Source organism: Macrotis lagotis, chromosome X (genome assembly GCF_037893015.1).
Source record: "Macrotis lagotis isolate mMagLag1 chromosome X, bilby.v1.9.chrom.fasta, whole genome shotgun sequence".
NCBI classification, from domain to species: Eukaryota; Metazoa; Chordata; class Mammalia; order Peramelemorphia; family Peramelidae; genus Macrotis; species Macrotis lagotis.
This window is the reverse complement of record NC_133666.1, coordinates 455163629-455178714: the sequence shown is the minus strand read 5'-3', so window position 1 is coordinate 455178714 and position 15086 is coordinate 455163629. Positions and strand designations below refer to the sequence as shown.

General features: G+C 38.1%; 1 protein-coding gene across 1 annotated transcript in view; it reads left to right on the top strand.

Annotated features, from left to right (window-relative positions):
- The first annotated feature begins 8702 nt into the window (after nucleotides 1–8702).
- Nucleotides 8703–15086, top strand: part of MIB1 (MIB E3 ubiquitin protein ligase 1) — a 149297-nt gene continuing 142913 nt past the window's right edge. The window contains exon 1 of the mRNA XM_074199524.1: nucleotides 8703–8950. Coding sequence (XP_074055625.1) covers nucleotides 8722–8950 — 229 coding nt within the window. The 5' untranslated portion in view covers nucleotides 8703–8721. The remainder of the gene's footprint in view (nucleotides 8951–15086) is intronic.

Here is a 15086-nt window from a genome sequence, read left to right as displayed (position 1 = left end):
CTAAGCTGTTTGACACAGTTGCAGCAAGAAGACTCAAGGCAGTCACACTGCCTGATGGAACAACATTTTCTTCTTCAATATATATAGGGATTCCATGTATACCCATATTTATAGGCCTATTATTGATTGCAAAACTTACTTATCCTAATAGTGGAATGACTATAAAGGAAGGATTTCAGAGAAATTCCTTGAATAAAACAGAACTGAACTCTATCCAAATTTAACAGGACTGCCTCTCCCTAAGACATACAAAAGGCTTCAACATTATGAAATCTTTGGAAGATACAGCACTGGGAGTTCCAGAGAGATGTCAGAATATATACAGGAAAACCAGATACAAGATGGGTCAGATAGAATTCCAGGGAAATTAACAGTTTTGCCCCCCCTTACCATACACAGGAATATATGATAAAGATGGTGAGAGAATAGTTAGTATAGGTAACCAATATGTGAACTCTAACAGCCTTAGTTTATTGGGAAAGAAAAAAAAGTCATAGAAACCGTAGTGTCTACCAACAAGGGCTGAAAGGAAAATTGGTTATTAAAGGAGTCAACGGATGGGTGGACAAACATAACTACCCTCACTATAGGTTGTTAAGGGAGCATATCGAAAAATGTTACATATGCGGCACAAAAACATAAAAGCATTCCATTAAACAAATTATATCAAAGATTATTATAAGGAAAGTTCTGTTTAATTAATAACTTTACTATGCAGCAACAAACTAGGCAACAGGCAGGTTGAGGTCATCACGGTCTGAGCAGGGACAAGAAAATTAACTACATGATTGATGATCACACTTGTAACCACTACATGATCAAACTTGTAACCATATGAACTATATGATTAATGATGAAAATTGTACACTTTTGTAACCAAGGAAATGATTTTAGTTTGCTTGTTTGATATGATTCTGAGACTATAAAAATAAGCAGCTGACAGTCAGTCAACCTGCTCCTGCCTTTACCCACTTGTTGACTCAACTCATTTCGCTGACTCTATCCCTCCTGTCAGGTTCCAAGGACCCCATGGAGGCTGGACCCCCTGCAAAATAGAATGGTGGACCAGTGGACTAGAATAGGTACACAATACACAGTAGTAAATGACCATAGTAATCTAGAATTTGCTAAACCCTCAAATTTAACTTTTGTTACAAGGCATAAAATTGCTGGGGAAATTAAAAAGCAGCTTGGCAGAAGTTAGATTTAGAAATTATCTCAATCCATATATCAAGATAAGGTCAAAAAGGGTACATGATATACATTTAGATATAAACAAATAAAAGGAGCAAGGAATATTTTACCTTTCAGATCTATGGATAAGAGAAGAATTTATGTCTAAATAAGAGATAAAGAATGTTATGGAATATAAAATGGATAATTTTGATTACATTAAATTGAAAAGATTTTGCAGAAACAAAACTAGCCAAGATTAGAAGGAAAGCAGGTAAACATTTTTTTCAGCAAATTTCTATAAGAAAGATCTTTTTTCTCAAATATATAAAGAACACAGTCAACTATATAAGAAAACAAGTCATTCCCCAATTGATAAATGGTCAAAGGATATGAACAGTCTGTTCTCAGATTGTGTGGGATAAAAATCCACTGAAAAAAATGTTGGGAGACTTCTCTGTGCAAAAAGAAAAAAAAAGTTTATTTACTTTTCTTGAGAGAAGGACATACTCCAAGTCTTACAAAGGTACTGAAGATCAAGAGCTGCCCCGAATTGACAGTAAAGAAAGATTATATGGCCGACGGTGATTCCCCTCCTCCTCCCTATCCTCTCTCTGTCAACTCATTGGTTAATCTTCAGAATTATATTCAGCTCATGAAAATTGACCCCGGCAACAAAGAAAAGAATAGAATGAAAAGTTTTCATAAAAATATTACCTCACCATGCAGATGATGAGAACATCAAAAAGACTTTTAAAGATCTTCTATGACTATCTAAATGAAATGTCTGAGCATACAAGGTCTTCTAAGAAAAGTCTATTATCCTCTTAGTCAGTAAATACAGACTTATCATCAAACAAGAGGTTTATGAGCTTTTTTGGAGTGTAAGGTTTTCTCATGAGGAAAGTCTACTAGACTTCTAGTCAGTAAAAGTAGTCTTATCAAAAGTTAGGAGAGTGTGCTACCTGTTTGGAATACAAGGGCCTTTCTCTTAGAAATAGTTTAAGATTAATAGTTTGTTCTTTCTTTAATATTTCTTAACCCTGAAAGGCCTTCACTAGGAATATTAACCCTGAAATGGTTTTATTGAGAATATTCCATTCAAGATTAGGAAATAATAATTATCTCTAGTCATATAAAAAAATGCCCCAAATCACTATTGTTTAGAGAAATGCAAATTAAAGTGACTTTGAGGTATCACCTCACACCTAATAAAAAAGGGAAGTGACAAATATTGGAGGGAATGTGAGAAAATTGGTACACTAATGTGAACTGATCCAACCATTCTGGAGAACAGTTTGGAAATATTCCCAAAGGGCTATAAAATGGTGCCTGCCCTTTGATCCAGTAATAATACTACTACTAAGTCTGTATCCCAATGAGATCAAAGAAAAAAGGGATCTAAATACACAAAAATATTTATAGTAATGCTTTTTGTAATGGCAAAGAATTGGAAATTGAGAGGATGCCCATCAATTGGGGAATAGTTCAACAAATGTTGGTATATGCATGTAATGGAGTACTATTGTGCCATAAGAAATGGTGATCAGGATGCTTTTAGAAAAACTTGGGAATACTTATATTGCACTGATGCAAAGTAAAGTAAGCAGAAGTAGAATATTGCATGCAATAATGGCAATATTCTGCAATGATCAACTATGAATGACTTTGCTATTTTCAGAAATAGGATTATCCAACATAAATCTGAAGGTTATTGAATCTGAATGTTAAGAGACTTTTGATAACCTTAGAAAGTTCATTTGCTATAGAATTATTGGTCATATAGAAGGAAGTATAAAATATACCTTTATCAAATGAAGGTATGTGATCCCTGTTCTCAGAGATGTGTTTTCAGGAATAGAATGGGTGAACTGGATGGGAGAAGGATCAAAGAGGTGGAGGAAAGAGACAGACCTTGTTTGGTAGTAGGAGAGGGTTAATGAATGTTCCTGTGGGTCAAGAGAGATGTTCTGTGAAAGGTAATGACACCATGCTGGATGTCATCTGCAGGGACCTGATGCTTGAAAATTTGGTACCTGGTCTGCCTTGAGAGAAGGGGAGTTGGAATTTTTAAGGGCAATTGAACCTTGCACAAGTAGGAAGACATGGACAAATGGAGGAGAACTTAATGCCAATGAGGAAGGAACATGGTAGAGAGAGTGTATAGGTGGTGGTAGACAGCATGATAAACACAAAGACACAAACAAAAAATACACATCCAAAAAGAGACTTAAAATGAAGTCCTAAATAATGAGTGAGTTAAAGCACAATTCATAGAAACAATAATTATGTGAAAGGAAATGATAATGATTAAATAACATTAAAATTTCCAGGATGCAGTTAAATCAGTTCTCAGGAGAAAAAAAAATTATATTCCTATAAACATAGGATTAAGAAAATAAAAAAGAGAGGATTAATGAACTAAATATGCATTTAAAAAAAATTAGAAGGACAACAAATAAACAAAAGATGACCCAAATGGGCACAAAGGAGGAGATATTAAGGGAGAAACAGATAAATTTGAAATCTCCCCCCACCAAAATGGAAAAATATTAACAAAATTAAAGCTAGTTCTTTTTTAGAGAACTAATACAATTGATAAATCTTTATCCAATTTGATTAAAAAGAATAGGGCATAAAATCAAATCAATAAAATAGCAAATGAGAAAGATGAAAATTGCAACAAACCAGAAGAAATAAAAATAGCAGATTATATTATGCATAGTTATATGCTAAAAATAAGAACAAAAATGATAAAGAGGAATACTTTCAAAAATATAAAATACTCACTTGATCAGAGGACCATAAAGAAGTCTAAAATAACTTAATCTCCGAGAAGAAAATTGAATAGCTGGAAAGAAACTACCAAAGGAAAAACAGGCACCAAATTTTCAAGCACCAGATCCCTGCAGATGGCACAGCATGGTGTTCATGATCTCTATCACCTTTCACAGAACATCTCTCTTGTCCTATTCATTAGTGGAACTCTCTCTCCTATCACCAAACAAGGTCCTTCTCTTCCCCCCACCACTTTGATCCTTCCCCCTCCAGCTCACCCATTCCCATCTGCTTTTCTGTTCCCCAAAACATATCTCTGATACCAGGGATCACTTTCTGATCATTACTCAGGCATATTATATAGACCAATGATTCCACAGCAACTGTACCTTTCTAAGGATAACAAAGGTATCTTAACAGCTGGATCCAACAGCCTCTTTTCCAGTTCTTACCTTACTTGACTTCTCCATAGCTTTTTATACTCCATAGTCACCCACTCCTTAGATATTCTCCACTTGACTTTCAAGATATCATCCTCTTTTGATTCTAAGTAACTCCTTTTCCCAGTCTCTTTTACTAGATCATCATCTGTCTCCTACTCTTCAGCATGGTTGTCCTCCAAGTCTCTGTGATGCACCCACTTTTCTATGCCTCATTAGAGGAACATCTCTATATGAATTTTTTCTAAGTCTCTCTCTCTCTCTCTCTCTCTATATATATATATATATATACATATATATATATGTATATATATATATATATATATATACATATATATATATATACACACAGCGCTAACTTCTGTCTTGGACACCAGTCCAGTAAATGACAGATGACCATGTCCATCTGAATGATTCAATGTTATTTCATACTCAAAGATGCCAATACACACACACACACGTGTGTGTGTATTTTTTTAAGACAAAATTCACTTGTGTACAATATTTTCTATTAGAATAATATAATGGCAGTACATGCTGCTGGATTAATAATGTTAACTTGCCTGCTTTACTGTTTTTATATGCATATATATACTTATATATTCTTTGTATATTTTTGCTTATCATTTTAAAATTGACTAATTAACTCAGCATTATTAATTTCCCAAATTTAAATAACTACTTTTAAAATGGAGACTATGCTTAATATTGTTTTTTTAATGAAAACTCTTAGTTGTCTACTGATTTTAGAGGTGTACCCAGAAAATAAAAATATTATAAAAATATTGAAATGAAAGGTCAAAAGACTAGAAGATTGCAGGGTCTATCCTGCAGTCCAGTATTTCTGCATGATTCATTCAGTGAGAATACTAATGAGTGAACACCCATTCTTGAATTTCAGAGGGCTGAGGAATCCTTAAGGCTTGGGGCAGCTAGGTGGCACAGTAAATAGAGTTTCAAGCCTAGATTAAGGAAAATTAAGTTCAATTCTAGCCTCTGACTCTTATTAGCTGTGTGACTTGTGGCAAATCATTTTACCTGTTGCCTCAGTTTCCTGACTTGTAAAATGAAGATAATGATATTGTCTCCCTTGTTTGTAATTAGGATCAAATGAGACAATAATTGTAAAGTGTTCAGCATAGTGCCTGGTACATAGTATGTGTTATATAAATGTTAGATATTACTATTATTAATTACTTTACCTTTTGGATCATATGAAAATATTGGATACACTGAGGAGGGAATGGTTTACACCTCCTTTTTTTGAGAAAAAGGATTATTTGGTTAGGAGAGTAGAGGCTAATAATAATAAAAAGGGGATTGACAGAAGATTGAAGAGAATTTTTAAATCAGAAAGGGATGATTTGTCTGAGAGAAAGGTTACAAGCTAAACCATTCAAAATAGAAAGAGATAATTTACCTGAGTGTGTGAGTCAAGGGCTGTAAATCCAAAGTTAAACAGGAAAGCGCCCTATTTGTTAAAATGTCAATGTGAGCATTTATATTTTGAAAATAAGGTAAATGTTACAAATTAGGCTTAAATTTATTGTTTTGTGGATTGTCTAGGCTTAATGAAAATAATGGAATGTCAATAATGCAGATTAAACTTTAAAAGTTTATATCTATATATATCTATCTATATAGATAGATATTTGGGGTGCTGGTTGTTTAACATTTACCAATATACACCCTGGAAATAAATCATATCCTTTTGGTAAACCACCATTAAAAATGTGGATCATTCCCATGACTAGCTCATTATAGGTGCTCACTTAAGAGAAGGAGAATATGTTCATGGGACAAATGTATGAGTTGATACAGAGATGCAAAGTCTGACATCACATGGTAATGCCAACAAAACTGGCATCTGGTCAATCTGGTGAATGATCATGGGAAATACATGTTATCTTCAGCATTCCTACAATTCATGGGAAAGGGGAAAAGTCAAATGAGTTGGTGATTTGAGCGGATTCCAGGATACAGAGATTGATTTCCAGAGAAGCAGTGGCACCTGAGAATGAAGTCATGGCCAGCTTGTAGGAGAAATCTGGCTTGCAGATGGGACAGGGACAGGCTTTTTGCTTCTTGAAATATAGTACACTCTACCAGTTGATGGGAAGCGAGAGTAAGATGCACAAGTATGCAGATGCAGAGAGGGATTTCCAATGGGGAGCTTCAATATTGCATACCCTAAAGGAGTGTCTCCTCCAGAGAAGCAAAGAAAGATAGTCACACAGATAGCAAAGATTCAAGGACAGCAGTTTACTGAGAATCTGTTGAAATATGGAACTGTCACCAAAAACAGTGCTATTTGTACAGAGGAGAGATCAAGAGATTAGAGATTACAACAATCGGATGCCAAATAATCACCAGCCCAAGAGAAGCAAAAGAAGCAAAAGAAGCAAAATTATCTTCTGTTACAGCTGTGACCTGGATGGAAACAGGATTGATAAAGGCACTTAGGACAGGGTGAAGCTGAATTTCAAAGACTGGGAAAATGGAGATGGGAGCCAGTGATGATGGTTTCCCCAGACCATAGCATCTTGATACATTTAATATAGCCGTAAAACAATCACAAAGAAGCAGAGCTATTTTCTGCTTTAAAAAGGGATTTGAAAATTTTGTTTAAGGTCAAAATATTTATTTTAAGTTTTACAATTTTCCCGCATCTTACTTCCTTCTTTCACCCCTCACAGAAAGCAGTTTGTCAGTCTGTACATTGTTTCCATGTTGTACATTGATCTAAATTCAGTGTGATGAGAGAGAAATCATATCCTTAAGGGAGAAACAAAAAGTATAAGAGATAGCAAGATCAGACAATAAGAGAGCAATCCCCCCCCCCCCAAATTAAAGGGAATAGTCCCTGGTCTTTGTTCAAACTCCACAGTTCTTTCTGTGGATTCAGATGGTATTCTCCATTGCAGACAGCCCTGGTTGTTGCACTGATGGAATGAGCAAGCCCATTAAGGTTGACCACGTTGCTGTTGGGGTGTACAGTGTTTTTCTGGTTCTGCTCATCTCATTCAGCATCAGTTCATGCAAATCCCTCCAGGCTTCCCTGAATTCCCGTCCCTCCTGGTTTCTAATAGACCAATAGTGTTCCATGACACACGTAGACCACAGTTTGCTAAGCCATTCCTCAATTTTAGGACATTTACTTGATTTCCAATTCTTTGCCACCACAAACAAGGCTGCTATGAATATTTTTGTACAAGTGATGTTTTTTTTTATCATCTTTTTCATCATCTCTTCAGGATTTAAGGTCAAAATAAGGCACTTTTGTTTTATCGTTTTTTTCAAACTAAGGTTTGCCAAGTGCTTTCCATATATCACCTCATTTGATCTTGAAACCAACCATAAAATGCCAAGGGCTCTGCTCTAGATAAAATTCTGCTACCAATACATGGTACATATTTATATATATATATGTGTATGGAACTCCGTCTGGGTTTTCCTCTTTGGAACTGTCTTTAATTTTCTCCAGGTACGTGCCCCATATTTTCTACAAGTTCCCGATTTCAGGAAAACAAGCTCTTTTGCGCAAGGCTTTTGCCGGATCATAAACCCCGTCCCGGCTTTGACAAATAGCCCGGTTCCTTCCCCGAGTCCATTACGGGATCGGGACACGTCCGCGGCCCCGCCCCAGGCCGCGCACAGCCAATGGCTGTGCTCCTGCTCCGCGGCCCCGCCCGCCTCAAGCCCTCGGGAAGCTCGGCGGCGCGGCGCGCATGCGCGCTGCCTCTTTGATGGACGACTGCCTCCCTCCCCGCCCCCGCCCCCGCGGCGCTCCGGCCCTGGGCGGGGCGGCCTCGGCCCCGCCCCCTCCTCGCGGCGCTCCGCAGCGTCGGGCCCCGGATGTGCGGCGGCCGCGGCGGGGGCGGGGGCGGGGGCCGGGGCCGGGGACGCGCCGGCGGGGCGGGCCCCGCGCCACCATTCGCCGCGGGGGAGGAGCCGGAGCCGGAGGCGGCGGCGGAGGCTGGCGGCGGCCGGCCCTGGCGCCACGGGGCCGGGAGGCGGAGAGCCCCGCTCCCGCGTTGGTCCCGCGCCGCCCCCGCTTCCTCGGAGCCCGGCCCCGCGGCCCGCCGGCAGCGGGCGAGCCCGCGCCCACGCCCCCCTGCCCCCCGCCGGGAGCCGGGCTCGGGCCGGAGCGGGGCCCGGGGACGCGGCGGCCGCGTTCGCCGAGGTGACCGCGCCGCCGCCCCGCTGAGCAACCCCCGCCTCCCCCGGGCTTCGCTGCTGCGGCCGCCGCCGCCGCCGAGCGTCCGGCCTCGGCCCGGCGCCCTCACGGGCCCCCCCGGCCGCAGCAGCGGAGCCCCCCGCCCGGGCCCCGATGAGTAACTCCCGGAACAACCGGGTGATGGTGGAAGGGGTCGGGGCCCGGGTGGTCCGGGGCCCGGACTGGAAGTGGGGCAAGCAGGACGGCGGCGAAGGCCATGTGGGCACCGTGCGCAGCTTCGAGAGCCCCGAGGAGGTGGTGGTGGTGTGGGACAACGGCACGGCCGCCAACTACCGCTGCTCCGGGGCCTACGACCTGCGCATCCTGGACAGCGCCCCCACAGGTGAGCGGGCCGGCCCGGGCCGGGCCGCGGGGCCGGGAGGCAGGTGGCGGGGCGGAGGAGGGGCCGCGGTGCGCGTGCGCGCGTGCGTGCGCGCTGCCAGAGGGCGGCCCGGCCTGCTTGCCTCCTGCTGCAAGCAGGGGCCCGGCCGGCCCCCCGCATCCGTGCCGCCTCGTCTCCGCAGCTGAATACTGAGAGGCCGCCTAGGGAGGCCGCCGGGGCAGCCCGGGGAGGACGGGCCTTCACTTTCCTTTGTGTGCTTCTATCGACATCTCTCCCCCTTCTCCCAAGAATGGCCTTCGGCGTAGTCTTTCTGGTTAACGGATCGAGTGTGGTCGAATCTGACAATTAATGAAACTTTAAAAGATACCGTTTTAAAAAATTACGAACCAAAAAAAAGACGAAATACAAATACTCTTTTCAGAGATGTGATTTCTTTTTCGAATTTTAAGGGTTTTTCTTCATTAGTTTTTCAAATAACGAGTGCTTAAATTTTAATAAAAGTCAAATCCGGCCTCAGACACTTAATAATTACCTAGCCGCTTAACCCCACTGCCTTGAAAAATCTAAGAAAAAAAAAGTCAGCAAGCCTCTATTAAATGCTTACTACCTCTCAGGCTGGGGATACAAAGGAAGAAAAGTCAGTGTATTTAAGGAACTCGAATTCTGTTGAGTATATAGCCAAGATATACATAGATATACTGAGTAAATTGGAGATAATATCAAAGAGAAGATACCGGCATTAAGGGAGACTGAGAAAGGCTTTTCTGCAGAAGGTGGGGTTTTAGTTGTGACTTGAAGAAAGGAAGGGATATAGTTCGGAATCCCAAATGAGTGACAGATAGTGTGATAAACAAGGAATAGATGGTTGAAAAAGTTTTACATTATTCAGGAAATATAAAATGAAATTATATTTTGATGATAACAGCTCAGCCATATGAAGGAACTCCTGGATGTAGCTATAATTGTAGGTTTGTAGGAAAATTGAATATCCAGGTAATACACTCTCATTAAAGTATTATGTATTGATGTGCTTTTCTCATGCACATGTGCATTTCTAAGTATTTACTTAATATTGGTTATTAAAATTAGATCTGCTTGAAAATAAGTTTTCACCTAGAACATTACCTTTTTTTCTTTTTATAATTCATTTGATTTCAAATCAGTTTTGCAAAGAATTCGGTATTGTTTTCTGCCACTGACTCCATTCACCCCATCCATTCATTTTATTAACTATCGAAGACTGTTGTTCAGGGATGGTGTTTTTTTAAACACAGAAATTACAGACCTTTACTCCTAGTTTTGGTTGAAGATGTGAGAACTTTGGCAAGCTACAACAACTGTATATACACACATGTATGTTTCCAAATACTTATTATTGGTTATCTACATAATTTGATTAAACAAATTGTTAGTGCCTCCTGAATGCAAGAAGCTATCTAAGGTGTTGGGATTACTCCCAACAAAACACTACACTCTCAGAATAAATGTTCTACTGGGATGTAGAACATGTAACCACCTAAGTAAAAAAAAAAAATCTGATTATTTGAGGATTTGAGATAGAATACTAGTCTTGGGAAACAGCTACTTAAAGATTTTTAGAGAGTTCTGAAAAGGGAGTAATGTGAAATAAATCTCAGAAAAATAAGCCAACATCAGAGACTATTGAAATTTTGTTGCAAGTCATGAGATTTACAGAACATTCAGATGTTGTATCTTGCCCTCAAAGAGCTTGTTGTCTTATTTGACATTAATTTGCATGATATTATCTTGGAGTTAATGTAATGATGATAATAGTTCTAAATAATTTTGATGGGTGCTTAGGCTGTTAGGTGAAAGAGAATGATTGTTGTTTGTCCTTCATTCTTGAAGAGGACCATGACATCAGGGATAAGACACCATGACATTCATTAGAACTCCATTTAAATGAGGGAGGGTGTTGCAAAAGTCACTGGGCTCATTTTCTTCCCTAGAGCCATCTGGGTCCAGTGGCCAGATATGGATCACGATGGCTGTAGATGGATGACCCTGGCACAGTGGGAAACCTTCACCTTTTTAAGCTAAGATCTTTGCCTGGTTTCAGTTTGACTAAGGCAAAACCCATTCATTGTTTAAGACTAGGTAAGAAAGAAATGAGGAGAAGAATGTGAGTCTCTTTAACCTAATTCCAAAAGAAAAAAAAATCAATCTGGGATTTTGTTTCTGACCAAAATGGAAACAATTTCTATTTACCTTCAATCCAGACCCAGACAAAGACCAAATGGGGCTTTGCCTGGGTTCTATATCCCTAGAAGAGATAAACTGCATGCACAAATGAGAATGTAAGTATCCGAGCTATACAAATATATGCTGTAAGATTTCTGAAGAAATTAATACTTTTTCCTGGGGGGGGGGCAAAAACCAAAATTTCAAATATTTTACAATATTTTATGACAACTGTCCCTTTTTGATTATTTTAAGAATCTGTGCTATCATCTTTTCTGTGATTATACCCATTTCTGTTACAGATCACAGCCTTCCCTCATCATCCTGTGAGACAGTCATACACATAATAATTAGGTACTAGAAAAAAATCTGATATCCTTAGCATTTAGTGTAGTTGATTACCACCTCTTCCAATAAGGCACTCTTCATCAGTGGTGGATCCTTTAGAAATCACTATTAACTCCCATAGTGGGAGGCAACAAATCTCTTAGATGTCAAACTAAAGTTGCATTAATTTTTCCCTTGCTCATATAAATTGTAGATTTTGAAATGTGTTTTTTTTAAGCTCTCCAAATTTTATATGTTATAAGTTTACCCATATTTTGCATTTTTATGTATGTTTTGTATGTTTAATCATTTTTCAGTCATGTATGACACTTGTTTCCCTATTCAGGATTTTCTTGGCAAGATACTGAAGCGTTTTGCCATTTTTCTTCAGCTCATTTTACAAATGAGGAACTAGGGAAACAAAGTTAAGTGACATGTCTATGTAACTTTGTAAATTTCTGAGGCTGAATTTGAATTCAGGAAGCTGAGTCTTCCTGACTCCAGTCCAAAGGCATTCTATCCGCTCTGCCACCTAGCACCACCTAATTTGCATTTTTCAAGGGGCTTCCCTATGAGTAGGTGCCACTATGCATTTTCTTTGGTATTCTGTTTTACAAATTAAACCTTGATCTAGGAGTTGTATTTCTTCTCCATAATTTGTAAGTGGATTACCTTAATATTTTTTAAATTCAGTTTTATTTTGTTTTTAGTTCTTAATTCTCTCCCTCTCTCCTCCCTTCTCAAGCTCCAATGCCAGTTGTTTAATGTTGTTGCTCTGTAGTCATCTAGTATTGCCAGACTCCTCCTTTCCTTCCTTTTTTTCCATTTAATTTTCTTAATATTCTTGATCTTTAGTGCCTTTAAAAGTATTTTTGTAGTTCTCTAAAGTAATCTTTTGGTAATTTGATCTATATGTCTTTAATAAGTAGATTAATTTAGATTACATTATTCTTTTTATTTATATTTATTAGGCTTACTTGTAAGCAATTTATATTTTTCCAGTTATTTAGATCTGCTATTTGTTCTTCTGTGTTCATATAGTTCCTGTGCCAGTCTTGACATTTAGACTTAAAAGTATTTGGTAATGTCTAATTATTTTAAATGGAATTTATCTCTAATACTGAATTTTGTTGGTAATATGCAGAAATGTTATGATATGTATGTTTATTTTATATTCTGTAACTTTGCTGAAGTTATTGTTTCAGTTAGTTGACTAGGATTCTCTAAGGAAACTATCATATCTGCAGAAAGTGATCGTTTTGTTTCTTTGCCTATATTTTGCTAATTTCTTATTTTTCTGTTACTATTATTTAGCATTTTAATCACTATATTGAATGGTAATAATGATAATGACCATCTTTCCTTTACTCCCATCTTATTAGAAAGATAGTAGTATCCATTACAGATAATGTTGGCTCTTGGTTTTAGATAGATAGTGCTAATCATTTCTAAAAAAATTTCTCCTAAGCTTTCCTAGTATTTTTTTTTTTAACAAGAATGGGTGTAATATCTTGTCAAAAGGATTTTTTTGTTGTTTTTGTTATTGATATGGTCATTTATGTTTATTGTTTTCCTATAAATCCATTCTGGTTATAGTTTACATAATCTTTCTGAAATGTTGCTGTAATCTCCTTGGCATATTTTACTTAAAAAATTTTTTATCTATCTTCTTTGGAAATATTGGTCTGTAATTTTTTTCCCTCCATTTTGTCTCTCTAGTTTAGGTATTAAGACATGTGTGATAAAAGCTATTTGATAGGATACTTTTTCCTATTTTTTTTTCAGCTTGTGTATTATTGAAAATAACTTCTTTAAATTTTGGTAGAATTTGCTTGTAACTCCGTTTATTTTGTTTATCTGTTTGTGGAAATTATTCATCTGTTTTATTTAGCTTGCCAGTTTTATTGGCACATAGCTGGGTGAAATAACTCCTAAAAGTTTCTTTATTTCTTTACTTATGAGGTCACTTTTTTGTTTTCGATATTTATACTTTGGCAATTTTGTTCTTTTTTAAAGTCAGATTAGTGTGTATTGCCTTCTCTGTTTTACTGTTGCTTGGAAAAAGCCTACTTTGTTTTAATTCATTGGTTTTTTTGGGTTTGGTTTTAGTTTGTTTATTGTACTTTAAGTTTTTTTGCACTCCTTTGATTTTTTTTTTAGGAATTCTATGTTGGGGTTTAATTGGGGATTTTTAATTTGTTGGTTTTCTAGTTTATTTAGTTGAATGACCACTTCATTGATTTGCTACTTATTTGTTTTATTGATGAAAATATTTAGAAGTATAACATTTTCCTTAAGTATTGCTTTAGTTGCATCCCTCAAATTTTGGTATGCTGTATTATTATCATCTTTAATGAAATTTTTGATGGTTCCTATGATTTGACCCACCCATTCTTTAGGATTAAGTTATTTAGTTTCTAATCAATTTTTAAACTTAAAAGGTCCATTATTGGATGTGATTTTTATTGTAGTATGGTTGATAAGCAATATATTTTATACTTCTGCTTTTCTGTACTTGTTTATGAGATTTTTAATATCTTGATATGTCAATTCTTTGAAGATGGCCTGCACAAATGAGAAATGGGCATTTCTCATCTTTCAGTTCCCATTGTGTATTTTCCACAGCTCTGTCTTCTCTAACCCTCATGTTTTCTCTTATTTTTTCCCCTAGTCTTTTTACTTTGTTTTAATATTTCTTTTTATCTCAAAGAGTCATGAGTATCTGGTAAATTCTTATATTCAGAGAGTTATTTTCTTGAGTAACATTTGTTACATCTTATTTCAAAATATTAATTTAGTTTCTATATCTTTTTTTCATACTTCTCATTCCTTTTACCATTTCCCCCATCTTACTGTTTTCAATGCTTTTTTTTCCTTCAGGTTTTTGCAAGGCAATTGGGGTTAAGTGGCTTGCCCAAGGCCACACAGCTAGGTAATTATTAAGTGTGTGAGGCCGGATTTGAACTGAGGGACTCCTGACTCCAGGGCTGGTGCTCCAACCACTGTTGCCACCTAGCTGCCCCTCAATACTTAATTTTAGCACTTAAAAAAAAAAACCAAAACAATCTTATCTCTTCCAGCAATTCTAAGTTGATTTTGACTCCAAGCTATATTTTTCTTTGAGGTGTTCCTTGAGGATGTTTTAGTCTGTCTTGCTCTTCCCTGTGGCCATAATAGTTTTTTATGGGAATTTTTTGATACTTGCTCATTTTTTCCAAGCCTGTTTCTTGATTTCATGTTAGTGGGCTCTGTGCACTTACAGAGAGGGGAAGAATATCTGTCTTTAGCTTCCTACTGTCTTTTTAGTATTCTTCTTTTCACAGCCCAGTGAGGGTAGGGTAGGGTATGGAGGTTGGTCCTGTAAGCTTTTGTTGCTCCCAAAGTGATGTGATTAAGACAGTCTGCTCTTTGCTCCCAAGTTTCTGACCCAGGTTTGGGTCTGTGGGCTTGTACCTAATTGGGAGTTTCAATAGACTGCTTCTGGAATCAGTCTCCAGTTGACTAGAAGGGCTTTGCACGTTCAGAGTGGTTGAACTACAGGCTTCTCTTTGGTAGGAAATATTTGCCCTTGTTATTTTACTGTGGACTTCTATGTTGAACTGCAGGC